General features: G+C 42.9%; 1 protein-coding gene across 1 annotated transcript in view; it reads left to right on the top strand.

The window, feature by feature from the left end:
- Positions 1-11,590: 11,590 nt before the first annotated feature.
- The window catches only part of CDYL2 (chromodomain Y like 2), a 161,319-nt gene continuing 146,426 nt past the window's right edge, over positions 11,591-26,483 (top strand). The window contains exon 1 of the mRNA XM_040633629.1: positions 11,591-11,704. Within this exon, the coding sequence (XP_040489563.1) occupies positions 11,681-11,704 (24 nt within the window). The 5' untranslated portion in view covers positions 11,591-11,680. The remainder of the gene's footprint in view (positions 11,705-26,483) is intronic.

The raw sequence follows: 26,483 nt of genomic DNA, 5'->3' as shown, positions 1-26,483 counted from the left end.
TTCCTGCCTTGTCCATTTTTGCCATTCTCACTGGTGTAAGGTGGTATCTCAATGTGGTTTTGATTTGAATTTCCCTGATGGCTAATGATTTTGAACATTTTTTCATGTGTCTGTTAGCCATTTGTATGTCTTCATTGGAAAAGTGTCTGTTCATATCCTCTGTCCATTTTTTGATTTGATTATTTATTTGTTTCCTGTGTATTGAGTTTGAGAAGTTCTTTGTAGATCTTGGATACTAGTCTTTTATCTGTAGTGTCATTTGCAAATATCTTCTCCCATTCTGTTGGCTGCCTCTTAGTTTTTTTGACTCTTTCTTTGGCTGTGCAGAAGCTTTTTATCTTGACGAAGTCCCACAAGTTCATTTTTTCTTTTGTTTCTCTTGCCTTTGGTGATGTGTCATGAAAAAAGTTGCTGTGGCCGATGTCAAAGAGGTTGCAGCCTATATTCTCCTCTAGGATTTTGATGGATTCCTGTCTCACATCGAGGTCTTTCATCCATTTGGAGTTTATCTTTGTGTATGGTGTGAGAGAGTGGTCCAGTTTCATTCTTTTGCATATAGCTGTCCAGTTTTCCCAGCACCATTTATTGAAGAGACTGTCTTTTTCCCACCGGATGTTTTTTCCTGCTTTGTCAAATATTAGTTGCCCAAAGAGCCGAGGGTCCATTTCTGGGTTCTCTATTCTGTTCCATTGGTCTATGTGTCTGTTTTTGTGCCAGTACCACGCTGTCTTTGTGATCACAGCTTTGTAGTACAGCTCGAAATCCGGCAACATGATGCCCCAGCTTTGTTTTCCTTTTCAACAGTTCCTTGATGATTCGGGGCCTTTTCTGGTTCCACACACATTTAAGGGCTGTTTGTTCCAGCTCTTTGAAAAATGTCATTGGTATTTTGATCAGGATGGCATTGAAAGTGTAGATTGCTCTGGGTAGCATAGACATTTTAACTATGTTTATTCTTCTGATCCATGAGCATGGAATATTTTTCCATCTTTTTGTGTCTTCTTCAATGTCTTTCAAGAGTGATCTATAGTTTCTAGAATATAGATCCTTTATGTCTCTGGTTAAGTTAATTCCGAGATAACGTATGATTTTTGGTGCTATTGTAAATGGAATGGATTCCCTGATTTCTCTTTCTTCAGTCTCATTGTTCGTGTATAGAAATGCAACTGATTTCTGAGCATTGATTTTGTATCCCGCCACATTACTGAATTGCTCTATAACTTCTAGTAGTTTGGGGGTAGAGTCTTTTGGGTTTTCCATATAGATAACATGTCATCTGCAAAGAGAGACAGTTTAACTTCTTCTTTTCAAACCAGAAAGCAAGGATGTGTTTAAAGTCTCAAGAACCACAAGTAATGAATTGTGGAACTTTACATCAAAAACTAGGGATGTACTGTATGTTGACTAACATAATATAATAAAAAATATTATTTAATAATAAAAAAAGAACCAAATGGAAGTGGCTCCTCCTGACCAAAACAGGAACAATTTGAATAATAAGAAGAGGAACAATGGCAATGGGGTGAAACATATTAAACGTGTTAAAATTCATGGGTTCATATGACACTAAACTAAATACATCATGATCCTTTGGTGATGTTAGAAAACCAACTCATGATTTGGAAAACTGATAAATAGAAGGAAAGAATGAAACATTTAGCCAGCCTTTCCTGTACAAATGCATCTTAGGACAACCAAAGAGTTGGTCAGGAAAGACTTCATAGAACTATCCAGCTGATAAATAAAGAAGAAATGATAGATAATCACCATTTTTCAACCCCAATGAAATGGATCTAGGCAAGGATCATCAGTGGCTGCTAAAATCACAAAAGGAAAGATAAGCAGACATTATGTGCCTTATGGTGGCAGCTATGAAGCACTCTTGACCCCAAAACAAACCCAAACTGCATCTAGCTACCCACATGCAGAAAATATTGGGGAGAGAAGCACATGTTAAGTGACACTACTGACAAATGATCTAGTTTCTCTATCAACAACAACAACAACAAAAAGGCAAGGGGAAAAAAAAAAGGAAGGAGATACCTAAGGGTTAACAAAAATTTAAGAGTCATAGCAAGCAAATGCACATATGGATGTTTGAATACTGATTTATACAAACTAATTGTCAAGAAGTATTTCTGAGATGACTGGGGAAATTTGGACATCAAGTGAATATTGGATGATATCAAGGAATTAGTGTTAATTCAGGTGTGGTGGTGGTACTGTGGTTACAGTCAAGAGAACAGTCCTTATCTTTTAGAGATACATATTGACACATTTTCAGAAGAAATTATATGGTTTCTTCAAAGTCTAGCATGTGGGGTGAGGAAATGGGGTGATAGAGGTGTAATAATAATGGCCTTGGACTGTTTTTTTTTAAATTAAAGATATATTTATTTATTTGAGAGACAGAGAGATGGCATGGGGGGAAGTGGCAGAGGGAGAAGGAGAGAGTGAATCTCAAGCAGACTCCCTGCTGAGCACAGAGCCCGAAGGGGGGCTCAGTCCCATCACCCTGAGATCATGACCCTAAGATCATGACCTGAACCCAAACCAAGAGTTTGTTGTTCAACCGACTGACCCACCCAGGTGCCCCCTGGACTGTTGTTTTTGTACCTGGGTAACAGGTACATGTGGGCTCACATCATTGTTGTCTCTCTTTTGCATACTTTTGGAATTTTCATGTTATAAAAAAAAAGAAGAAGGACAAGGGACAAGGGGAGGAGGAGGAGGAGGAGGAGGAGGAGGAGGAGGCGGCGGAGAAGGAGAAGAAAAAGGAAAAGGAGGAGGAAGGGGAGGAGAAATCTTCCTGTAGGTCTTTACCAGTACATTTAGTTATGTTTTCTTTGGGTGCCTTCAGAAGCTTGTGGTGAAGAAGGGCACACTCAGGTCCTATGCAGGGGCCTCTGGGCCTCTATTCTGGGCTCCTTTGGGGGAACTTTGTGAATGATAACATGCACACTCACCTCCCAAGATGTAAGAACAATGCAGCCTAAGTCTATTTAGTGAAAAAAGAATTCCATATAATCTTCAAAGATGCAACTTTACCTATAGCAAAGATACGCTTTTACATGATTCTGTAGAAGTAGAATTCTCAAAATGTGGTCCAGGCCACCCCAGGGCCCCTGAAACCATATGGTCAAAACTATTTTTATAATAATACTAAGATATATTTGCCTTTTTCACTCCATCTTTCATAGGGTATTGGAGACTTTTCTAGAAGTTGCATGATTCTAGATAACTCGATTTCTCTGGCAGCTAACCGAGTGTGAGCTTGTGTGTTATTTTTATGTGGTTGAGTTCCTGTGTTTTAAATTTTTTCAACATAACAAGTCCAAATTCCTTCTTACAACACAGACACACAGACACAGACACACACACACACACACACACACACACACACACACACTAAAAAATTGTTATCATTTTGGTTCCCAGAATCCACTCACCTCCTACCCCAAGATTTCAAAGTCATAGGACAAATTCTTAATTAAGGCTCAAGGCCAAACACTTGGGTTTTCTTTCCCCCCACAATGGTCTTTGCAAAAAGTAACTTTTCTGCAAACAGGTAGCCCACAGTGAGTCTGGCTACTTTAGGCTACAGAAGCTCTACCTTCCCCTTTCAGAGCACGTCCCTGGGTCACGGCCCTTTTTTTTGCAGCTATGAAATAGCGGACAATTTTTCTTACCTCATTGAAATGATGAAATGATACAACATGCATATAATAACTGGGTTCTGTGTACAGTGACTAGAAGGAATGGCTGGTTCACTCCATTATCCAAAATCACTGGAGATCATGAATGGCTCAACACATTACTTTTCCCTTCCTTAAGATCATTCAAAGAATATCTTGGTTGGGTTTCTGGAAGGTCTTTTTTTTTTTTTCTCCCCTTCCTTCATTCCTCAGCCCCTCTCCCAATCCCAATATCTGTGGTCTTTTTCACCTCTCAGTCCTCACCCCAAATTCATCCTCTGTTCTTAATGTCTTCAAGGTTCTGAACATTGATCCTGTTGCCATCCTGTTGGGACAACAGCAGGTCCTTACAGTGTGAGTAGGAGAAGCAAGAAAGAGGTGAAGGAAACAGAATGATCATGTAGCCCAAGGTAGTTGCTCATGAGTGGTTAGCCTTCCTTACTGAATGCTCCATTAGAGAGTCCTTAATCCACTAATTTTTGTTCCAATCCATTGACCAACACCTTTGTTTTTATCACCTCCAACCCAGCCCTCCTGTTATCACATCCATCATTTTGTCATTATGATCACTTCCTTACATATACTCTTAACCCCCTCTCTCCTTCCATTGAACACACATGGCTAATCCCACTAATTCCACCCTTGATTAAGCCCAACACCCAACTTGCCGCTAAACAACTGAATGTGACTGAATAAATCACCACCATGCTTACTGGTCTGATTAACTTATAAATACAAATATCCAGTGGGCCTTCAGTACCTCCCAGCAGTGCCACTCTATTTTCCTAGTCCCTCCACTCTTCTCTCTGACTTGACTTCTCATATTTTGAAATCTGTACTTAAACATCAAATACTAAAAAACCATACATTTATTGTCTAAATCTGGATACCTTTGGGAGTAAAAGGGGGTACTATTAATAGATTTGGGAGACAATAGTCTAAAGCAGTGTTGTTTCAGGCAAATCACATTCTATCTGATACTTTCCTTTTTCCTCACTTTCATCTGGTGATTTCATGGCTTATCTCATGGAGAATAGAGAAATAATGGAAGTGAGTTCTAAACCTGCCAACAAGTTCATCTGCTGCTGTGTGCTTGGCCTTCCTTGTTCTTCCAGTAGACGGAGTATGAGTTTCCTGTGGCTTCCATAATAACTTACTATGAACTTGGTGGCTAAAAATGACAAAAATGTATTCTCTCACAGTTCTGGAGGCTGGAAGTCTGAAATCAAGGTGTTGGCAAGGCCACATTCCCTCTAATGGCTCTGGGGAAGAATTCTTTCTTCCCGGTTTCTGATGGTTGCTGGCAATCCTTGGCATTCCTTAGCTATAGACACATTGCTCCAATCTCTGTTCTCATGGTCACATGGCATTCTCCTGATGCGTCCCTGTCTCTATGTTCTCTTCTTATAAGGACACCAGTTATTGGATTAGGGTCAAGCTTTATCCTGTATGATCTCATCTTAACTAACTACATCTACAAGTAAGGTCACATTCGAGGGTTCCAGGTGGACATGAATTTTAGGGGGACATGATTCAACCCAGTACAGATGGACTCCCAAGTCCAACCCCTCCACTTGGGCTGTCTGCATCCCCTCGCCATTGGCCCTTTCAAAGACTCTGTTCCTGCAGTTCTCTCTTCTCTCTGTTGTATAACCATTTCCTCTTCTTTAGTGTGTCATTGCTATCATGGCACAGACATACTGTCATATTGTCTATATTAAAAACCCTTCCCACATGCAGGGCTCCCCTCCATCTACTGACCCACTTCTCTGCTCTTTATAGCAAAAGGCCTTGAATGAGTCACCTGTGCTCACCATCTGCACTTCCTCTCTGCCCAAATTCTCTTTAACTCACTTTGGTCTAGGTTTCAACTTTATTGCTCCACTACAGCTAGTCCTTTCAGGGTCACCAGAGATTTCCATGTTGCCAAATACCATGGTCCGTGCTCTTATCACCCAGCCTCTCAGTGACATTTAATGATCAGTCCTGTCTCTCACTTGGATTTGTGACACAATGCTTTCTTCATTACCTCCTATTTCGGTCCCACCATTCTCAGACTCCTTTGCTGGATCCTCATCATCTTCTTCTTGACCTCTAAATGCCACATGGCTCTAGGCCCTCTTCTCTTTCAGGTTTGTGTGCACTCCACCAGCGACCATCTCTAGTCCCTTTGCTTGCCATTGGTATGCTGATCACTCCTGCCACATATCCAGTCCCAGTTCCTGACTCACATATTGAATAACCCTTCATCTTCACTTGCATGTCTAATACACGTCTCAGAATTAGCATGTCCTAGAACCAAACCATCAATTTCACCCCACCCAGTATTTATGCCACCTACAACATGCCCCAACACCCATTTTCCCCACCTCAGTAAATGGAACCTCCATTCTTCCAGACTCTCAGACCAAAAATTTAGGGTTCTCCTGCTTCTACACATATCTCCCTGTGTTTCCCCAGTCCCAACCACTCCCCTTCATCTTGATGCCATCCTTCTTAGGCTATATTACTAGGATTTTCTACCTGAACGCCTGTAATGGCGTCCAGCATCCTTCTTGTCCCTCTCCATTCCATTCTCTACCCAGGAACCAATTAAATCATGTCATTCTCTTGTTCAAAGCTTCCCCACTGACCTCTCCTCTCATATCACTTAGAGTGGAATCTAAATTCTTTGCCTACCTACAAGTCCCAACATATACCTGGACCTTGGTTAGCTCTATGACTTCCCTCTGCCTATGCTCCCGCAGCTTCACCTATACTAGCTTAATTGTGGGACCTTGATCATACCAAGTTCTTCAGCCTCAGGGCTTTGCCTTTGCTGTTTTCTCCCACTGACATTCTCTGCACTCTGATTTGATTTGTGTTCTCTCTCATTTTGTTCAGGTTTTAGCTCAAATGTCACCGCCTTAGTGAGGTCTTGCCTCACCACCTTATCTAAACCAATTCCCCTTCTGTCCCCTGTGTACACCCATCTCACTTCTGCTCTGTCTTCTTACCTAGCTTCATTTTTCTTCATACTTTTTCCTCAATCCTTGAAATCATACTATATATGCATTTTGTTTTCTTGTCCTTTTCCTCCACTATACTGTAAACTTCATGAGGGCAAGATATTTGTTGTGTTCAGTGAGAACAATACCTAGCATGTTGTACTGAATAAGTAGGACTTTACTTCAATTACTAATATTATTACTAAAGTAAAGTATTTTTAAGTTAATGCTAAAAATAAAGTTTAATTAGTAACAAGAGTTTATGGCTTGAGAAAAATATTCATTTTGAAGGTTTTATTTGATTTAATGGCTTTCTATAGAAATCTTGAACATTCAAGGATATTAGTGATACATATCAAGTTTGAAGCTGGTTTTAGTAGTTTTAATAGTAATTATAACTAATACCATTATTCAGCCCTTATTACAGTGACAATTCTATGGGGTATTTATCACCTCAATTTACAGATGTGGTGTGGTAGTTTAAAAATATGTCCATGAGTTCTTTGATTGCCCTCCCTTTAAAAGGTGGGAGCTTAGTTGCCTCCTCTTGAGTGGGGTCTAGGCTTAGCGGCTCAGTTCTAAAGAATAGAAGATGGTGGAAGTGACAGTGCTTGGTTTCTAAGATTAGATGGTCAAAGCCATTGTGACTTCCTCCTTGTTATTTCTCTTGGATCACCCAATCTAGGTCTTAGTTTTCTCATCTTTAACACGAAGGGCATGAACCTGACATCCCCAGTCACATAGTCTGATGTGCTGTAAATTGCCTCTGCATCAGATAGCTTTAGCATGGACCAATACATCAGGTTAATTAGGGGCTCTGTGCTAGAAAGAGCTGAAGCTTTGACAGTTGTGCTCTATTTTGTTGTATTTGGGGGACTAGATGAGAATAGCATGAGGTGACTCAGGCAAACCTATGAAGAGATCTGCATAGCTAGGCGCTGAAGCCTCCTGCCAATCAGCCATGTGTGGGCACCATCTTGGAGGTAGAACCTCCAGACTCAGTGAAACCTTCAAATAACTGCAGTCCTAGGCAACATTCTGACTGCAACCCCTTAAGAGACTAGAAGTCAGAAATACCCAGTTAAGCTTTTCCTGAATCTTCAACACAGAGATACTATGGGATAAGAAATACCTTTTGTTTTAAGGCACTAAGTTTTGGGGATAGTTGATTGTGCCGCAAAAAATAACAAATACATTTGGAAATGGAAGGGCAACATGGTTAAGTCAAGAACCTCCCAGCATATAGCTGCCCTTGCTTCTAAGTCCTCATTCTGCCCCAGGTTTGTTCAGTCATATAGTGGATATCTATCTTCCCCGTATGCCCTTTTCCATTCCTTTGGGCTTCTGCTCATCCCCACTTCCAATCATGTAATTCTGGTAAAGCTGCCAATTATTGTACTTTTCTTGCCCCATAGGTGGGTGTGTGACTTAAGCTGGCCAATCATAGAGTACTATCAGTGATTGACTACAGCAATTGGGCCAAAATAAGAGCATATGATCTACAATCAATCAAGCAGAGCCTTTCCCTGGGATTTATATTATATTATATTATATTATTATTATATTATATTATATTAATTACTATATTATATTTTATATGTCCTTTGAGAGCTTGAATCCAGCCAACCCTGAGAGCAATTCCATCCTTTTCTAATCTATGCGAGTCAATAAATTCTTTGTTTTAAATCAGTTTGAGTTGAGTTTTATCACTTGCCTTTAAGTTATGACTAGTATGAAGAGCCTAGCCCAGTTTTTGGAGTATGGTAGGTATCTCCCATTCTCCATAAGCAACAGTGGTTCTATGTCATCTGAAGAATCTGGAATGGAACTGTCCATTGGTTGGGTCAACCTTACCACAGAGGATGAAGAACCTTCCCTTCATCCTTCAGGAAGCATCTGGCTTTTCTGGAAGCCAGTGATGGTCTGGAGGCAAGCTCAAAATAGAACAATGTTATGATGGATGGGTAGCTCAGTCACTCAGTTTAAAACCTTAGTCATCTCTGTATCCTTTCTTTCCCTAGTTGCTCACCCCTCCCCCAACTCTCCACACACACACACACACACACACACACACACACACACACAATGCACACACACATCCTGTTAGTCATCAAGTCCTGTTGATTTGGATCAAATGCTTTATGGAAGTAAGTGGAGTGACCATAATGAAAGTTGGTGGCTGGCGGGTTTCTTCCTTGCAAATCCAGTTTTTCTTCTTCATTTCTACTGTCACTTCCATGGACCACTGCAATTGGTCTCCCCGCCTCTAACCTCAACTGCTGAAGTCCATTTCTCCTATTTCTTCTAGAATTTGTTTTCTAAAGCACACTTGTGATTGGTACGTGCTTTTGATGGATTTAAAAGTCTTCTCCAATTTTTCACTGCTGACTTGCTAAATTGCACACCATTCAAGACTCTCCATGAACTGACCCACATTTGCTATCCAAAGTCCTATGACCTTGATGGATCAGTCTTCTACTCTTCCAGCACCCCTCCCATTGCAACACCACCTACCATCTACTCTTACCTTTTTCCCAAATTAGAATACTGTCCTTCCTTCCCAACGAGTCTTCAAGATGCATTTCAATTCTACCTCCTTCATAACGTATTCCCTGAGCATGCCACTCCACAGTGAATATTCTCTTCTGTGAACTCTGTAACAATTGTTGTCTAGACAAAGTTTTTTCAAAGTGTACTCACATTCCCAAGGAGAATTTGGCCAGTACAAGTCAAGTTTTTGGTGTTTTTATAAAACTACTGATTATATATTCAAATTTGTCTGAGCAGATTATTTCCAAACACAGTTTCTTTCTTGTCTTCTACTTCCAAATTACATCCTCATGCTATGATGGCGCGTTTATTCCCAACTACAAATTAAGGATCATTAAGATTTATTTTGTGACTTACAGATTGAGAACTGTTTATTATTAATGTTATTATTTAAAACCATAACCATTGGAAAAATAGTATGAAAAGGGGAGAGGACTGCTATAACAATTTCTACAGTTTTTAAACCACATACACTTTGTTATTTCTACACACTCACCCTTCCCCCCTCATTGTTTTAATATGGGATTTTAACTAGAAATTGGTATAAAATCTGTTGTATTGGCATAGCCTGACAAACATTCATTGTGTACTCGCTCTCTGCCAGGAATAGTGATAGATGCTTGTGATACAAAGATAAACAAGCCCCTGCAGGAAGAGGAAGAGTTTTCCAGATGGATTCCATGTGGAACGACATTCTAGGCAGAGGGAACAGCATATGCAAACTCATGTGTCCTAGAATGAGCCAGACATGAAAACTCTGTGGTTCAGATTCTAAGCAGTTTTTTTAATTGAAAAATTTGGTGACTTTATTTAAAGTTTGACAGCCTCTAGATTAAACCCTTTCTCTTTGTCATACACTCTCCTCCACCAACCTTCTCTCCACAAGGGCAGTTCAGGGTCCAGATTCAGACACAAATAACCTTTATTGGGTTCCACTGCTATAGGCCCCTTCATATATATGTAGATCTCTATTTAATTCTTCATTTTAGGTGTTTATCACCATCTCCGGTTTAGAGATGAGTAAAGTGACTTGTCTAAAGTCTCACAAATAGGAAATGAAGGAGGAAGGATGTGAGTTATGTCCACTTCTCATCTGGAGAGAGTGACCAACTGGGCATTTTTGGCGCTGGGATGAGGAAGACCTTTCTTCCAAGTTCAGGACAGTCTTCCCAGACTCTGAATTAACCATATCACTTATAGAGAGAAGGATGACCATTTATCCAGGTAGGAAGAGACTTTAAATTTAGAATTTGTACTTGAAAGCGCTTCTCCAGTTCTTTGAGCTCTGGAGTTTGGCACACAGTAGGAACTCCTTTTTTGTTGAAGGATTGAATCCTGTTCCCACGCCTGTGGCTAGTCTTTCCTCTTGGATTAAAAGCCCCTCGTGGCAGGGTCCCAGTTGTGCCTGTCTAGGGACACTGTGTAGTTGGGTAGGCTTTGGAAAATGTTTTTGTAGTGATGAGTGAATGAATGTGGGACAGGGGACGGCTGTTGATAGGAGGCTACACCTGGCTCTAAAGACTTTCCAGGGTTTGAGGTGCCGTGTTGGGGCCTCCGTACGGGCCATGTCTTTCCTTCTCCCCGGGGCCTCCACGTCTTACAAACCAGACTGGAGGGAGGGGCTATGCAGCCAAGATGGGCTGCGCAGCCCCGAGGGGCCAGGTCTCTTAGTACAGCGCCCACTCCCTCCCTGGGCTGGGTAAGGGTGGGAGTGGGAAGAGGTGAGGCCCCTGGCCGGCTGAGCCCAGCTGGGGCCCCTTCCCTGAGACCTGCCACCGCAGCGTTCTACCTGCCTCCCCGGCCGCCCCTTCGCTGCCCGAGGCCGGGTGCGCCCGGCGGGCACCTTGCCCGCCACCCCCGGGGGGCCCCGCCACCGCCTCCGGAGCCGGCCCGGGGCGGCGGGGCGGGCCCGAGCGCTCCACGGCTCCGGGACCGGTCCCCCGGGGCGCGGCCGGGCAGCCGCCCCCGCCCCCCCTCCCCGGGGGCCGGGCCCGGCTCCCGGGAGGCGGGGACTCGCCCAGTGGCAGCAGCGTCCGGGCCGGCGGCGGGCGCGGGGCGGCTTCCTGCAGGGGCGCAAACGCCAGGGCGAGAGCCGTTGCCCGCTGCAGCCACCACCGCCGGGTCGCCGGGTCGCGGGGGCCGCGGCGCTCGGGCCGCGTCGGTGCCTCCCGGGCGCGCTGCGCGGCCGTCGCTGCTGCCCGCGCTCGTGCCGCCGCCGCCGCCGCCGCTGCCGGTTACGCCAGCCCCGCCGCCGCCCGCTCTGATTCTGCGCATAGGCAGCCCCCAAGCCTGTCATTCTGCAAAAACACAGTTTACTCAACACACCACACACACACTCACACACACACGCGCGCACACACACGCGCACACTGGCCCCCTCGCGCACACGCACGGAGGGCGCGAGCGAGCAGACGCGCACACCCGGCGAGCCAAGTTCCGCAGCCTGGCATGGCTTCTGGGGACCTTTACGAGGTACGGGGACGCGGGGGCGCGGCCGGCCCCAGCCCGCGGGCGGCGGCAGGCGGCGGGCGGCGGGGACCGGGCCGGGGCCGGGGCCGGGCGCGAGCCGGAGTTGCCGAGCCCGCGGCGGCGTGGCGGCGCGGCGGCCGGAGGGCGGCGGGGGCCAGGCGCGCCTCCCGCCCGCCCTCCCGCGGCGCCCGCGCCCGCTCCCTCTTTCTCTTTCTCTCGCACACACACTCTCTTACTCCATCTACTTTGCGGCCTTGGAGGGGAAGGAGGAAGCCGGGCGGAGCCGGGGCGGGGGAGGTAGCGGTCCCGGGGAGGTGTTTCTCGCCCGACGAGCCGCCTCGAGTGCAGAAAGTACAGGTAAAAGTCGGCGCCGGACGTGCCGGGAATGCTGGGGGCCGCGCGGCGGCCGGCGGGGGTGCGGGGCGGGGGGTGCGCGGCCCGGGCTGGGCCGGGGGCGCGGGAGAGGTGGGGGGCGGGCGTGGGAGCGGAGCCCAGCCCCGGCGAGGCGGGGTCCAGGGGAGTGGGGGGAGACTGCGAGGGGGGCGACCGGGTTGGGGTTCGGGGGACACCCGCCAAACCGGTCCCCAGGGCCACTGGGCCGCCTCCTCCCTCCCCCCACCTGCTGCCCCCGCCGCCGGCTCGGAAGCCCTCCAGGCCGGGGCGTGGGGGCGGTCCTTGCGGGTGTCGTGCTTGCTGGGGGCGAGAGGGGGCGCTGCAGAGGGCCCTATGTGGAAGGGAGGAGAACATGGAAGTCGGAGGTGGGTGGTAACATGTTGCTGGAGGACCTGGGATGTGAGCCCTGCTCCCGACACTCTGCGTCACCTTCAGTGGATACCTGTGTCCAGGTCCACCCAGGTCCACTCAGGTCGTGGCCAGCCTCGGAGACTTTGAAAGCGTCTTAAAAGTGGTCAAGGAAGATGTTAGTCTGGCATCTGTGAAACAATGGAGGAATAGCTGTGGCCTCTGGGAGCTGGGTAGTAGCTAGCTCTGGACACAACTGTTACAGCTTTTGGGTTCCCGACAAGTGGACAAAATGAGAAACAAGCCCCACTCCCTGGGGAGAATGGCTCCAAAACGGTGTTGGCCCCAAGATAAGGGTCAGAGTAAGGAAGCTAAGAGACCAGCCATCTTCAACCAGAAGGCCCACTGATCCTCCAAGAAATCAGCGTCAGCGCTCGGCCTGGACCCGCACTCCCTAAATAAATAAGGCCGTGAACACTAGCCCTGGTTCTCAAGGCTCTTGACTAAATTGAGATGAGCACCCCGAAAGGGTGGAATTAACCTAATGGGTAAGAAGCTGCAGGGTTGATTCACCCGCAAGAGACTGTAGGGGTGATTCACCTACGATGAGCTTTTTCCTGTGGGCCCTCTGGGCGGCTGAAGCTTTTCAGATGGTAGATTTGCTGGCTGTTGTGTGAGAAGAATGGAGAACAAGCAAGTTAGCATCTTGGCTTCCTGTGTGACTGGGTTTTTTTGGATGATGCTGGACTTGGTAAGGCCCAGTCATGGACCACTACTAACCAGTGGGCTCAGATGGGACACGTGGGTGATCTTAGCACTCCTTGAAAGAATGCTGCAAATTGACCTCTTCTTAACCCTACTGCCTTCCTCATTCTTATGCTAATAAGGAAGGTGAAGTTTGGTAGAAATCTGGTGAAGAACTTTGACAGATCATGGCCAATGTGTCATGCAAGCACTTAGGTCTGTTTCAAGATGGCGGAGCAATGTCTGAAACCAAAAGTTGAAGCACAGTAAAATGGGAGGTCTGATTGAGCTTTTCCAAGTATAGCCAGCACCATTAGGACATTGGTAAAGAGTAGATACTCTTCGGGGGCAAAGCTCATTTCCTGAGAATTGTGGATTTTTCTACCCATTGATTCTGAGTCACCCTAGAGCTGCTCACATTTGCCTAGGTGTATTGTGAAGGCATTAAGAGGCTGTATCAGGAGCTGTCAATATTTCCCCATTTGAAGTTTGGAACTTAAGAACCTTCTGGGGATAATTTCTTGTTTAATGTTCACCTGAAACTACCCTCCTTAACAATGGTAATCATAATCTGTTAAGGGGAATTTTCACACTGGCCTTGGAACTATCTTAGCACCTCAAGAGTTTCTACTGGAGTTTGATAAACAGGACAATAATAATAATTACTTCTGTGATAGTAGGTAATTGTACTAGATGTAAAATAGTTTTCCCATAGCTGATTATTTGCATCATCATTACTAAAAAGGCTAACTTGCATTATGAGAATGTAACCAATGTTAACATTTTTATGGCCTGTGTCTACATTATATAACATATACCGAAGAATTTAATTTGTTGTCCGAATTTAGCTTTAAAAACAATTAAGTGCTGAGAACTGTACATTAGTATATATATATTTCTAACTGTAAAATTGTTGTGTGTGTAAAAAAAGGATATCGATTTAAGGAAAGATCTTGGAATATCTAGTATATTGACCTTGAAAAGACAAAAAAGAAGAAAACTGATCTTATTCTTAATTATGGTATTATATTAATTAAATATTCAAGTATATATAAGATGGCTTCTTATAACCTCTAACCAAGAAACCATACGTTGAGTGGGCTAAGAACGATTATATTTGTAATTGATACATTTTACCTGTGTGTCTACTGACATTATCCTTGACCCTTTTTAATGAAGACAAGATTTGGATTATAGAGATGCTTCGTATTCTCTTTGGTGCTTTAGATAATTAAATTGTAAAGAGTAAACCTTCCTCAGATAGCTTTTTTTTTTTTTTTTAAGAAATAGGTACTGATTTAAAAAATGTCAGAAAATAAAAACTTTATGTAATGGCACTCTTCAATCATAATGAGGAAATACAGAATCAAGCTCCCTTTCCAAAATTTTGGATCTTGATAGGTACTTCTGCTTTGTTTCCCCTATAGAAGAGTTCTTCTCATCATCTTCTGGTGTATTATAGTCATCACCTATAGAAAGGTGATCTTAAATATTGGGTGATTGTCTTAGAATCTGGTATCCGGATACAAAATGAAATTCTTATCCAGATGCTCTGGTCTACATTCTCCTAGACATAAGGGTCATAAAGTGGCAGTCTGTGAGCAGGGTGGGCTATCTATGTATTTTGGTTTGCCTCCATGGTAGATAAGAAAAATGGATTTGAGTATCTCTAGATGGTACATGTGATCTCTAGTTTGTCCTTGTCCCAGCGCTCCCTATTACCATGTGCCCATTCTTACGTTACTTACCTGGCTCCAGCAAACATTAGAGTTTACAACCCCAAGAATATAATCAATCGTTTACTAAGATGTTTGGGTATCAGAAAGACATAATCAGGGAATAAGGAGCCCAGTTCTCTTGTCTATTCCCTCTCTGTGTCCCTAGCTTCTTGCACATTCAAATACTCGTTGACAGAATCAGTGAACAGAAGACTGAATTAAGCGTATATAAAGTACCTTGGCTGACCTTTGTTATCCTTGTATTGAGTGTTATCTTCTGTTCTCTTTTTCTCCCCAGCTTGTGATCACTCAGTGGTGGTAACACCATGTGTATGGGTGGCTCTCAGTTCTCTCTGGAAGGAGGTGTGGCTGAGTCCCTTTCCAGAGAGCCAGACCGTTACTCATTAGGATTGAACGCAACTAAGCTTCAACCATGTGGCTTTCCATGTGGCTGTTGGGTGGTGTTTAACACCCCCTCCCTTGTGATTAGCTGACAATTGTGGAGGAGGTCTGTCTCTTCTTCTTTGGCAAAATTGGTCAGAGAATGCTGTATATGTGTAGACAAAGTCAGTAGTAGCCAAGATGGACTTGACAGGGATAGTTCCTTGCGTGTTTGTCAACAGTTTATTTATACACCCCAGAGTTCTTTCTTAAAAGGATGAAATGTGCCATATTTCTTTTTTGGGGGGGTTGGTAAGCATATGCATCCATATCTAATAGATATATGTGTGTGATTATGTGTATGTTTGTATGTGTGTGTATGAAAATACTGCCTGCCTTTCATTCCCAATAAGATAAATAACAATAATAATAGGATAATTTTAGTTTTGTTGAAAGAAATTTACTTTCATTAAAAATTAACTCTGCTGCAATGATGAACATGGGCATTTCTGCCCTTGTATTCTGCAAAATCACACACTAAAAATATGGGAAAATATGGGTTTCTGAGAAAAATGGGATTGAGGCAGATTGTTGAAAACTTATGGAATTTTGTAACCAGAAACGAAACCAAAAATGAATCTAATAAAAACATAGCTTGGTTAAATCTCCACCTGGCTAGTGTTTGCCCTTAACAGGTCAGTCCATCCTTCACAGCCTTCAGATTGGGTTCATGCCTCCTCTCTGTAGATCACAGGGGGCATTTGTTTCTAATAGATACTATTTTCATCAAAATTACCTCTGGCCCAGGGCATAGGCCTCTTTATTCATCTTTACTAGGAGAAATGGTTTCATAGCTTCTTTATCTGCAACTTGCAGCTTCGCCAGGGCTGGTTAACCTAGTAGAAAGCATAGTGGTTCTTGAAGCCATAATCCGCCACCACTCGTGTTAAAAGAAGGCACTGGAGTGCATTTTCAGCTTTGTTCCAAGGTCTTCTTGCATCATTAAATCTTTCTGTTCCTTTGTGAGGGTGCGTTGCTAGGATTGCTTCAGAATATTAACAAGCTAGGAAAAATTACATAAGAATCAATGCAACTTACTTGTTATACTGACATCATTTCCCTATTCACCAGTCAAACCTGAGGTAATTCCTGTCAAATGTGTAGTAGCTGAATAAACGGTCAGTGATGTAACTTCTCTGTACCAGTATTTGAAGAATCAGATATCTTCAAAGAGAATATATTGGTTGAGTTGAATTGATCCCTTGGCACATAGTAGGCACCTGGTGAATATCAAATGGAACTATGATTCTCCCATCTTTTGAAAGTTATTTTAAATTATTCCCTGTGGGTAGATATCAGCTTATTTTCAGGTAGACTTTTATGTCAAGTCATTCTTCATTGTGTAAGATCATTTCTTCAGGGGGTTAAACTGTCCTTGAAAGGAGTTTATACGGCTTCTTGCAATCTGACCAATTGCTAAGGAATGGTTTAGGCATGGTAATTATCAAAGATCTTAAGTATTAGAGACACACATTTAGATTCCAGAGTTATAGGTCTTTCTGCATCTCTTGGATGGTGAAGAGAGGTATAGATATGGCTGAATTCATAGCATCATCTTTGATTTGTTCATTGTATGTTACTAGAACACCAAATATATGCCAGGCACTAGGGAAATGATGAGATTGTGTTTTCCGTAAGTCCATAGTCTAGTGGAGATATAGTTAAGGAAATACGCACTTTACAGTGCAATGGGAAAAGTTAATACGGGGGAAGATGGGGTTCTCTGGGATGATGGGGGGAATCCAGCCTTGGAGAAGTGGAAGGCTTCTTAGGAGAGGTGGTGGCCACTGAGGAGTGTAAGGAAATGAGCTGTACCGATCCCTCATCCCTTCAAATTGAGAGAAAGGCAGGAGTTGAGGGGTAACTGTTTGGTTTTTTTGTTTTGCTCCATTAGGTGGATAGTGGAGCCGGTCATGGAGATAGAGAGCCCAGGAAGAAGCATTAATTGAAAGCAGTAGGGTGGTGGAAAGGACAGTGAGTTCAGAGTGTTTGTGGAACGTTGGGTATAGAGGTCCACAGCAGTGATCATGAGAACCTAAAGCTCAGAAGGAGCACCTGGCTCAGGAGATTGGGAATTATTAGTGGACAGATCACAATTAAAGCCGAAGGACAATATGTAAACATGAGGAGGGTCCAGTGATGGAATACTGGAGAAAACTATGGAAGAAGAGAAGGAAGTGATATCAGATTTACAAGGAATAGCAAGAGAGGTAGAAGGAAAAACAAGAGGCTTTGCTGTTATGGAAGACAGTGGGAAACTGTATTTCAAGAAAGAAGGCATGGTCTACAGTGTCCTTTGGATTTAATACCAGGAAGTCATTGGTAACCTTAGGGAGCATCTGTTCCATAGGGTGTGTTGGTGGGTGAGGGAGGGTCTGACTGCGGTACGATGAGGAGCAAGAGGGTGTGTGGGCAACACTTTTAAGAATCTTGGGCATGATTGTGTAGAGAGAGTGAATGTGATATCCAGGGGCAAAGTGGCAGAATGGATCAGCCATCTCCATTCCCCTGGTTCTGCACGTGGATGACTTGGATAACAGTTGTCATGTAGACGGTGGGTTATGGGACTTGCATTCATAGGAGAAGGGATTTTCCAAAAACCCTACAAACCCCTCTTCTGCTGACCTGTGACCGTGGGGTCTGGCATCTTCAGTAATTTTAGCTGGAGAAAAAAGTAGAACATATATAATGTAGAGATACAGAACCTTTCTAAAGATCTTGCTAAATTGAGGACCAGGAGATAAAGTTCTTCACTGAGGGTTTGTCGTAACAGCATTTTTCTGAGAGGAGAGGAATGGTGGACAGATCACCATGGTGTTATAGGTAAATGGACATGATAGTGTTTTAGGTGTCAACCTAGCTGGCTCCAGTCCCCAATTATTCTGTCAAACACTAATGTAGGTCTTTCTGTGAGGCTATTTTGTAGATGTGATTAAAGTCCATAATCAGTTGAATTTAAGGGAGAGTATTCTCAATAATCTTGGTGGGCCTGATTCAGTCAGAACTGAGGCTTACCTGAAGAAGAAAAAATTCCACCTGTGACTAGCAGCTGCAGTTGGGAAGAGTTCCAGCTTGCCCTCCCTAATGACCTGCACTGTGAACTTCCGACTGGCCTAGCCAGCACCCCTCCCCCTCAAACACATAAGCCAATTCCTTGCAGTCTATCTCTTCATGTATATATCCTAGTGGTTCTGCTTCCTTGACTGAGTCCTGATCGATACTGCCGGGTTTCTGGCCCACACTCTGCCACTTGGTAACAGCGTGCTCCTAGATGTGTCCTTTAGGTTTTTTGCACCTGGATGGCCTCTTCTGTACAGGGAGATCACTTCTGTTTTTGAAATCTCTCCTTCTGATTGTGCCTGTTACTTCTTCAAATAAACCTCACTTAGTAGGGAGTGTCATCATCTTGTTTGTCTGCATGTGTGAAGAGCTTCAGGAACCCTGCCGGGCCTTGGTGTTCTGGCCCACGGGGGTTATTCCTGAGCAGGGCACACACTGCCATGCCAGGAATTCCCCGACCAAGGGGCCACCACACTATCGTCAGTTTCTTGACCAGGGAATTTTCCACTCTGATTTTCATTTCCTTGTCTTCTAGTCCAGCGTTTTACAAATTATGTTTCAGTGGGCCTCACTAACAAGCCATGGAGCTTATATGAATTCTGGATATGAATTTTACTTAAAAATAGTCATTTGTTTAATAATCCATCAATTAAGTATTTATTATGTGTCAATGGTGTGCCTAGAACCATGCCAGGTGCTGGAGCTGCAGCCACAAATGTTTTTTAAACTGTTGTTCAGAATGTGATAAAGGCCTAACGCCCACATATGGTTGTATACCACACTTTTAACACGTTGGAGTGTTCAGTACATTAAAAGGAACAGCCAAGTCAACTATTTTTTGTGAGTACACCTCAGAATACAGCTTTTCCTGCCATCTCTGGACATATATTTGAACCTCTGGTAAACACACTGTTTTAGCAACATTGTAGGTCTGCAATGTTCTTAAAAAAAATTCGCGCCTGTTTATATCTCCTCACGTATAATTATACAAGCAAATATGCTTTACAGCACAGTGGACCCCACTCAGTTAACACCCACTCAGTGTTCAAATGGTAGTGGTTGGTGAATGTTCTAGACATGGTGTAATAATCATTGTGTGATAATAACTGACCATCTAATGCTTTCCTCCTTTTATTGTGTAAAAGAGAGTGTTGGGGTTTATTGAGAGTTCTAGGTCATTCTACCCTGACTTTTTAATTTGAGAGAAGTAATATGAGTGATTGTTATGTTTAGAGGGTCAACCACAAAACAAACATTTCCTTTGCTTCTTCTTTCAGACTTCAGGACCCGTTAGAATGCAGAATGCCCTGAGATCATAAATCATAAATCATAAAAATAAAGCAAACCAAACCTGATACCACTTACAACTACTTTTCTTAGCAAATCAAAGATTGTTTTCTTATTTACAAGCAAACCAAATGCAGAAATAAATTGTTGAGGCTGTAACAGGAGGACAGCTAACAGTCTTGGACCTCACTGAAAAATTTCGTTATTAATCAAAATAGGCATATTGTTCTCATGAGTTAGTTCAGTGATAAGAAAGTGGCATAAATTAAACTTACAAAAGATATCTAGACTAAGAAATTATTGCATGCATCTGATTTTATGTTTTAGGTTTCCTGGAACCATTTTTGATTGGGAAAAGGGTTCCATAGCTGAGGAGTTCCAGCATTTTCTGCAAGACTCTAAACTCTATGAGGGCAGGACCATGTCTGTATTAGTCTGTATTAGGCATTCCCAACTCGTGGCCCTTTACTGGGCACATGGTAGCTTTTCAATAAATACTGTTGGATGAATGATTGAAAATGTTTGAAACCCATGCTCTTAGACCACCTTGCCCTTCTCTTGAGTGAGCTTCCTTTACTGCTTCCCGTAGGGTTTTACTCTTAAGATGGTTCCTTCAGATTGTCCTTGACATTCAAGATTCCATTTTTGCCTTCCACCAGATCTTGTGTAGATTTATTAGGTAACAAAAATCCCTTAAAGCAAATTGAAACATTCAAGGCATTGTCCCTCATGATGAGTGATGACTGGATTGAGAGTGGCCATTCTCTGAATCTGGCGTGTGACAGAGCCCCTTTCACACCGACACACACAAAACTGTGGTTCACAGCTGCTTCTGCCTCTTGGCTCTGCTCTAGCCTCAGCAGCTTGGCCTAGTTTGATACACACCATCCATTTTAGGTTGAGCTGCCTGGACCCAGACTCTGAAATGGAGAATTCCATCTAGAGGGTTTCCTGAAGAAGTCTCTCAGGAGAAACACGTGTAAGGAAGTGAGGAAGGCAAGATGGGACAGAGGGGCAAGCTGACCTGCAGTGAGGTCACAACTGAGGTCTCACCTGGTGTTGTGGAAGGCTCTGGATCTGGGATAGCCCTACAGAAATGTCCCACATTGAGGGCAGGGAACCGGGCCCTCACCTCCCTGCGTCATCCAGTCACTGCTAGCAGGCTATCCTATGGTGGGGTGGGGAGGGGTGGGGAGTGTTTTCTTGGGCAGGGCAGTTCCCTGTGGCAGAGGGCAGTTCCCTTTGAGAGACACATCTGTGCACCTTCTGCAGCAGAGATGCTCCTAGAAGCCAAGGGGATGGGCACACAGACCCTGACAAGGGGACCTGGGTGTGGTGCCCGTGACCCACCACACCATTCTTGCCTTTTGCTGCTTGGTGAGCTGATTTCACTGATCGGTGAGTCCCGCTCTGAGTTCTCCAGAATACACATCTGTCACCTTGCTTGTATTTTCGGTTTTTGGTGTCTTGCTTGAAGACGTCATTTGTCACTTGCCAGCTTCTTGGGGCAGCCCGGGTCTTGATACTGACAGACAGGCTGTGTGTTATGATCATGCTTGTGATTCCTTTGTTTTTCCATTTGGCATGTAGCACAGCGTCGCGTGCAGGGAAGTATTTCAGATGCCATCGTTTCTGTTGGGTCTCCATGCCTTACTGTTGAAACATTTTCCTTGACTGATTCTCCCACTCCTGAGTTGCCTTTCTGTCCTCATCTTCTGCTGCCCGTTTCTTAAACTTTGGAGATTCTTATAGTTTTGACCCGAGGTTCTTCTGCTCTCTCATTGTGATGCAGTGACTGTATGATGATTTCCAAGTCTCTGACACTCGCCTGGGTTTTCCCTTTCAACTCGAGTGACCCATCTTACTCCACTGGGACTCTTTACACTCAAAATATCCAAAGTTGAGCTTACGATCTTCCTATGTAAATCTCGCTTCTCCTTCTGGGTTCCTAGCATCAGTAGTGCCTCTGTCCGTCAGTCCCTCAGCTAGAAATACGGCGTCCTTTGTGCCGTCCTTTATGGTGTTCTCTTGGATCAGCATCCTGGTATTTCCCAGATCTGACCCTTCCCCTTCATATTCTCTCTCCCCACTTGAATCCAGGAGGCAGCTCCCACAACTTGGGTCACTCCAAAACCTCTGAGCTGGTATCTGTGCATCTGTCCAGTTTTTCTCGATGCTGTTCTCATGAGGAACTTTCTAAAATCCCAGTGTTGTCATGTCTCACCTCCTGCTGGTTCTCTGCTTATGGCTGTATTCCGTCCAGAGTTTTGCTCTTGGTTCCTGGAATATTCCATGTGCTCTCCTTTATCTGTACCTCTCCAAATGACTGGGGCGCTGTTACCAACCCTGCCACTTTGCTTGCTTAAATCCTGCTCATCCTTTATGTCTCAATTTAGATGTTGCTCTTGGCAAACCTTCCCTGGCTCCTCAAGGGTTTTCTTTGGGCTCCTGTAGGACCCCGTTCTTCCCTCATTATAGCACTCACCTCAATATGTTATAATTTATCATCTTATTTTCTAAGTCTCCTGCCAGGTTGTAAGTTTTGGGGAGGGGCAGGGATTCTCTGGTCTTGTTCCAGCTTCAGCACCCAGCCCAATGCGGGATGCAAAAAGCAATCTGTGTAATAAAGGAAAGAATATATTCAGAACTTTCATTTACATGAAAGTTGACACTGATCTTGACAGTCTGTTTTGCATGAAGTTTGAAGGACGGTCAGTCTTTCAGTTTTCCTAAGGGCATGTAACTCTTAAGCCTGTTTTCTCTCTTTCATTGATCAGTTGATCAGTGGACATTGGTTTCTTATAAGCAAAACTCGTGGACAGCGTTTGGCTTTGTATTATCAGTAAAGCTGATGCAGTCTTGTAGTCAAAAGGATTGCTGAGTCTTGGGTTTGGGTAGAAGTTTTTAAGTCATCTGCTTTAGTCTTTTCACCAACATCTCCGAGAAGGGATCAAAAGCAAAAGCCTCTTTTACTCTATTGAAGGAGACAAATGCTTGAAAGGCTAAAACTGGCCATTTGCCTTCACTAAAATCTGAGTGTATCGTACATGAGACAGACAGTATCTTGCTGGACTCTTTCAGAGAATTGCCTTGAAAATCTTGACGTCATTATTACTTTCTTATGCAAGTCTTAGTAAAGGAGGTCAACGAGGCTCAACACAGCCTTGAGTCTCGTTTAATTCTCTCCTTGATGAAGAATGGGGTCAGGACCCATCTCTCCAGCTGATACCACAGGCCTTGACATTATGGGAAACACTTGATATCTGAACTTTCCCTGGAAACCCCAAACTTATTTGTGAACTCCTACTGGTTAAAAGGTGAATGGGTAAGATTTTAGTGTCTTGATGTTTACATTGCTGTATTTGCTTGTCTGTGTTGCCGCCTAAAACCACATTCACTTTGAAGACTATGGTACACATGGAGATCTGTGAAACAGACTTTGGTAAGGGTCTTGTAGTTAATAATAAGAAGAAGGGAACCACACAGTGGCTGCCTTGGGGATGCAAACACATATGGACCTTCTTCAAATAATAGAGCTAATTTTCTCTCTAAATTAATGTGTGTTTTGGTACTTTGTAGAAGGTCATGGATTGTTTTCTTACCTCGGTTATCACACATGGAAGAAATGGCAAAGTCTTTGATATCATAAGGCATTTCTGTTTTATTACCCCCAACCCTTCCACTCTTGTTTAGCCATGTCTCTGGTATTATGGTATTTAGGGGAAGCTGGTGCAAATCCCATTTGCTTTTGATGTAATGAATCAGTATGTCTTTTGAAGAAATCTAATCTCTGATCCTGGCTGATGCATAAAGAGGTTATTGAAGTGCACCTTCCTATGATGCTTGTATAAAATAATCTTAAGAGTAAAAACAGTGATAATAGCATTCAGTGAGTATTGACTATGTGTCAGACATGTCTAAATTCTTGGCATTATCTCCTTTAGTAGTACTTATGGGATGGGTACTAGTTTTGTTGTCCCCATTAATGATTCAGAAACTGAGACTTATAGCTACCAGATGGTAGAACCAAGATTTAAACTAGGTCATCTGGGGGGACCACTACTTATCTCTTGTTAAATTATAAAATGCCCATAGTTTCCCTTCCAATTCCCTTCCAATTTCTCTCCTTTTGTTACTTGGTGGTACTGCTGCCCTAGCTTGTCAGGCACTGTGCTTGGCACAGAATCCCAGGCATGGGTAGGTGAGTGTTGCATTGAGAACAACAAAAGGAACCAGAAAATATCTTGCTTGTAGTGGTTCCATGTTGGTGTTACTAAATCATGCCATACTTAAATGTAGACCTATCATCTGACCTTGAAAAAAACCATTTTAGGATTTTCATGGAGAATTCACAGAAAGCTCTTTGGTTAGAAGTTTGTAGAACAGGAAAATCAGGGCATGTGTTTCTTTTCTGCCTGCAATTCTTATTTTTTAGGATTAAAAAAAAATTACCAGTCATACCTCTACAACCTTCCTTAGAAGATTTTCGGGTCCTCAGATTATAATAAGTTTGGGTCTGGAGGTTTTAAAATCAGCTACAGTAATAGGTGCTCATATGTCTTCTTTTCAGCTATCTTAACTCCGTTCCTTCTCCCCAGTATATGTTTTCTTAATAAATTAAAAAATAAGATTATAAAGCAAATAAATACCATCAAAAAGTTTTAAAAATAGGAAAAGCAGAAAAGAAAAAATAGCTCCCACTTCTTTTATTTAGCAGTCCACTGTTAACATAGATGTATATCCTTCTGATCTTTTTCTCCTTACATAAGGAATATCAAATTTCTTTATCATATATCCAATATATGATAACTACAAAATATAAAATTATGGCCATACTATCCAAAGCATTATGCAGCTCTTTTAGACAATATAAGTATTTCTTTTATTTAGTAGTATCCTGTAACATAATGTCAATATGCTGTCCCATGTAATTGACCACCTTGTAGTCTATTAGATTCTATACATACCTTGTTTTTTTTTTTTTAAGATTTTATTTATTTATTCGACAGAGATAGAGACAGCCAGCGAGAGAGGGAACACAAGCAGGGGGAGTGGGAGAGGAAGAAGCAGGCTCATAGCGGAGGAGCCTGATGTGGGACTCGATCCCATAATGCCAGGATCACGCCCTGAGCCGAAGGCAGACGCTTAACCGTTGTGCCACCCAGGCGCCCCTATACATACCTTGTTTTAAAATTTTCAGTATTTTAAGTCAAAATCTTTGTGTAAGTTGCTGATACTTCCTTATGGTAAATTTCTAGATGGGGAAGTTCAATGAGTATCCCTTTATAAAAAAAAAATAAAGACTTTTGCTAATACTGTCGATTGCTCTCCAGAAAGGACATCCTTGCCATCCAGAAAAGATATTTCCAGCAGTAACTGGCACGTTTATTTTACTGGAGTCTTAGCACTACTGGTATTATTGTTAAAAAAATGCAATTTGAGAGGTGTTTTGCATTTCTTCTTGATGTATAAAGATTTAAAAGACTATTAATTGTTGTCTATAACATACATTAACAAAAATATTTGTTTTCTTTCTAGTTAGTTATTATTTTTGCCTGTTGTGATTTTTTTATAAGGAGAGTAACTTAAACATTCATACTAGATTAAATATGTATGTATTTAAGATTCCTTCTTGTCTCTATCCTTCCAACTTCCCTCCTTCCTTCTTTACTTCCTCCTTTCCTTCCTTGAAGTAGGCAGAAGGTCTTCCTTGTGTCGAAGCATATAGCCGTTGATCTGTAGTCTTTTCTGTTTCCTATATGGCATAAATTTTGTACACTTAATATTAACTGTAATTTATTTTGCTGTGTGGCGTGAAATAGGGATACGGTCACTGCCATGGCTAATCCGTCATTTCAACACTATTTATGGAACAATTCATTATTCTCCCTCTGATTTGAAATGCCAGGTTTATCTTTGATGAGATTATTACAGATAGTAAGTAATGTGAATTTATTTACGGGCATTCTCTTGCATACAGTTTTAGTTATTGTGCTTTTAGAAAACATTTTATTGTTTGGTAATTTGAGTCCACGTTCATAATTCTTTTCTCAAAAATGTTTTTGATGATTTCAGTTGATAAAGTTCCCAAATAAAATCCAGATGAGCTTTTTCCTTTAATTGCACTAGATTTACGGATCACTTTGGGAAGAATTGGCATCTTTGTGAGTTTGAGTCTTCTCATTCAAGAACCTATTTCTCGCTATTTATTAAACCTCTTTTTTTAGCAAAGCTTTCTAGTTTTCTTGATACAGATCCTAAGTTTATTATTAGGTCATTTAAATTGTTGTTGCTTTTGTGAATAGGGTATTGTATATAATTTTTTATTGTTTATATATTAGAAGTGTAATTTTTTAGGATATTTGTTTTTAACTATTCACCTGAATTCTTAACGATCTAATGTATATCGTTCAATTCTTTCTGGATTTCTAGTCACATCATCCTCAAATTATCTTACCTGTTCCTTTTTTTTTTTTTAAGCTTTTATTCATTTATTTGAGAGAGAAAGAGAGCAAACATGAGCCGGCATTGGCGGGGAGGGGGAAGGACAGAGGGAGAGGCAGACTCCTGTTGAGCAGGGAGCCTGGTGAGGGGCTCCATCCTATGACCCTGAGATCACAACCTGAGCCAAAGCCAGATGCTTAACCAACTGAGCCACCCAGGCACCGCTCTTACCTTTTCTATTAGTCAGATACTTTATGTATTTTTCTACTCTCACTTCGTTAGCCAGAATTTTCAGAAAGCACTATATAATGGTGCAATAGTTAGGATTTGTGTCGTTTCTTGCTTCT

This window comes from Ursus maritimus, unplaced genomic scaffold, assembly GCF_017311325.1.
Source record: "Ursus maritimus isolate PB19 unplaced genomic scaffold, ASM1731132v1 scaffold_19, whole genome shotgun sequence".
Lineage (NCBI taxonomy): Eukaryota > Metazoa > Chordata > Mammalia > Carnivora > Ursidae > Ursus > Ursus maritimus.
Note: the sequence above shows the minus strand (reverse complement) of the source record. Positions and strands in the feature narration are given on the sequence as shown.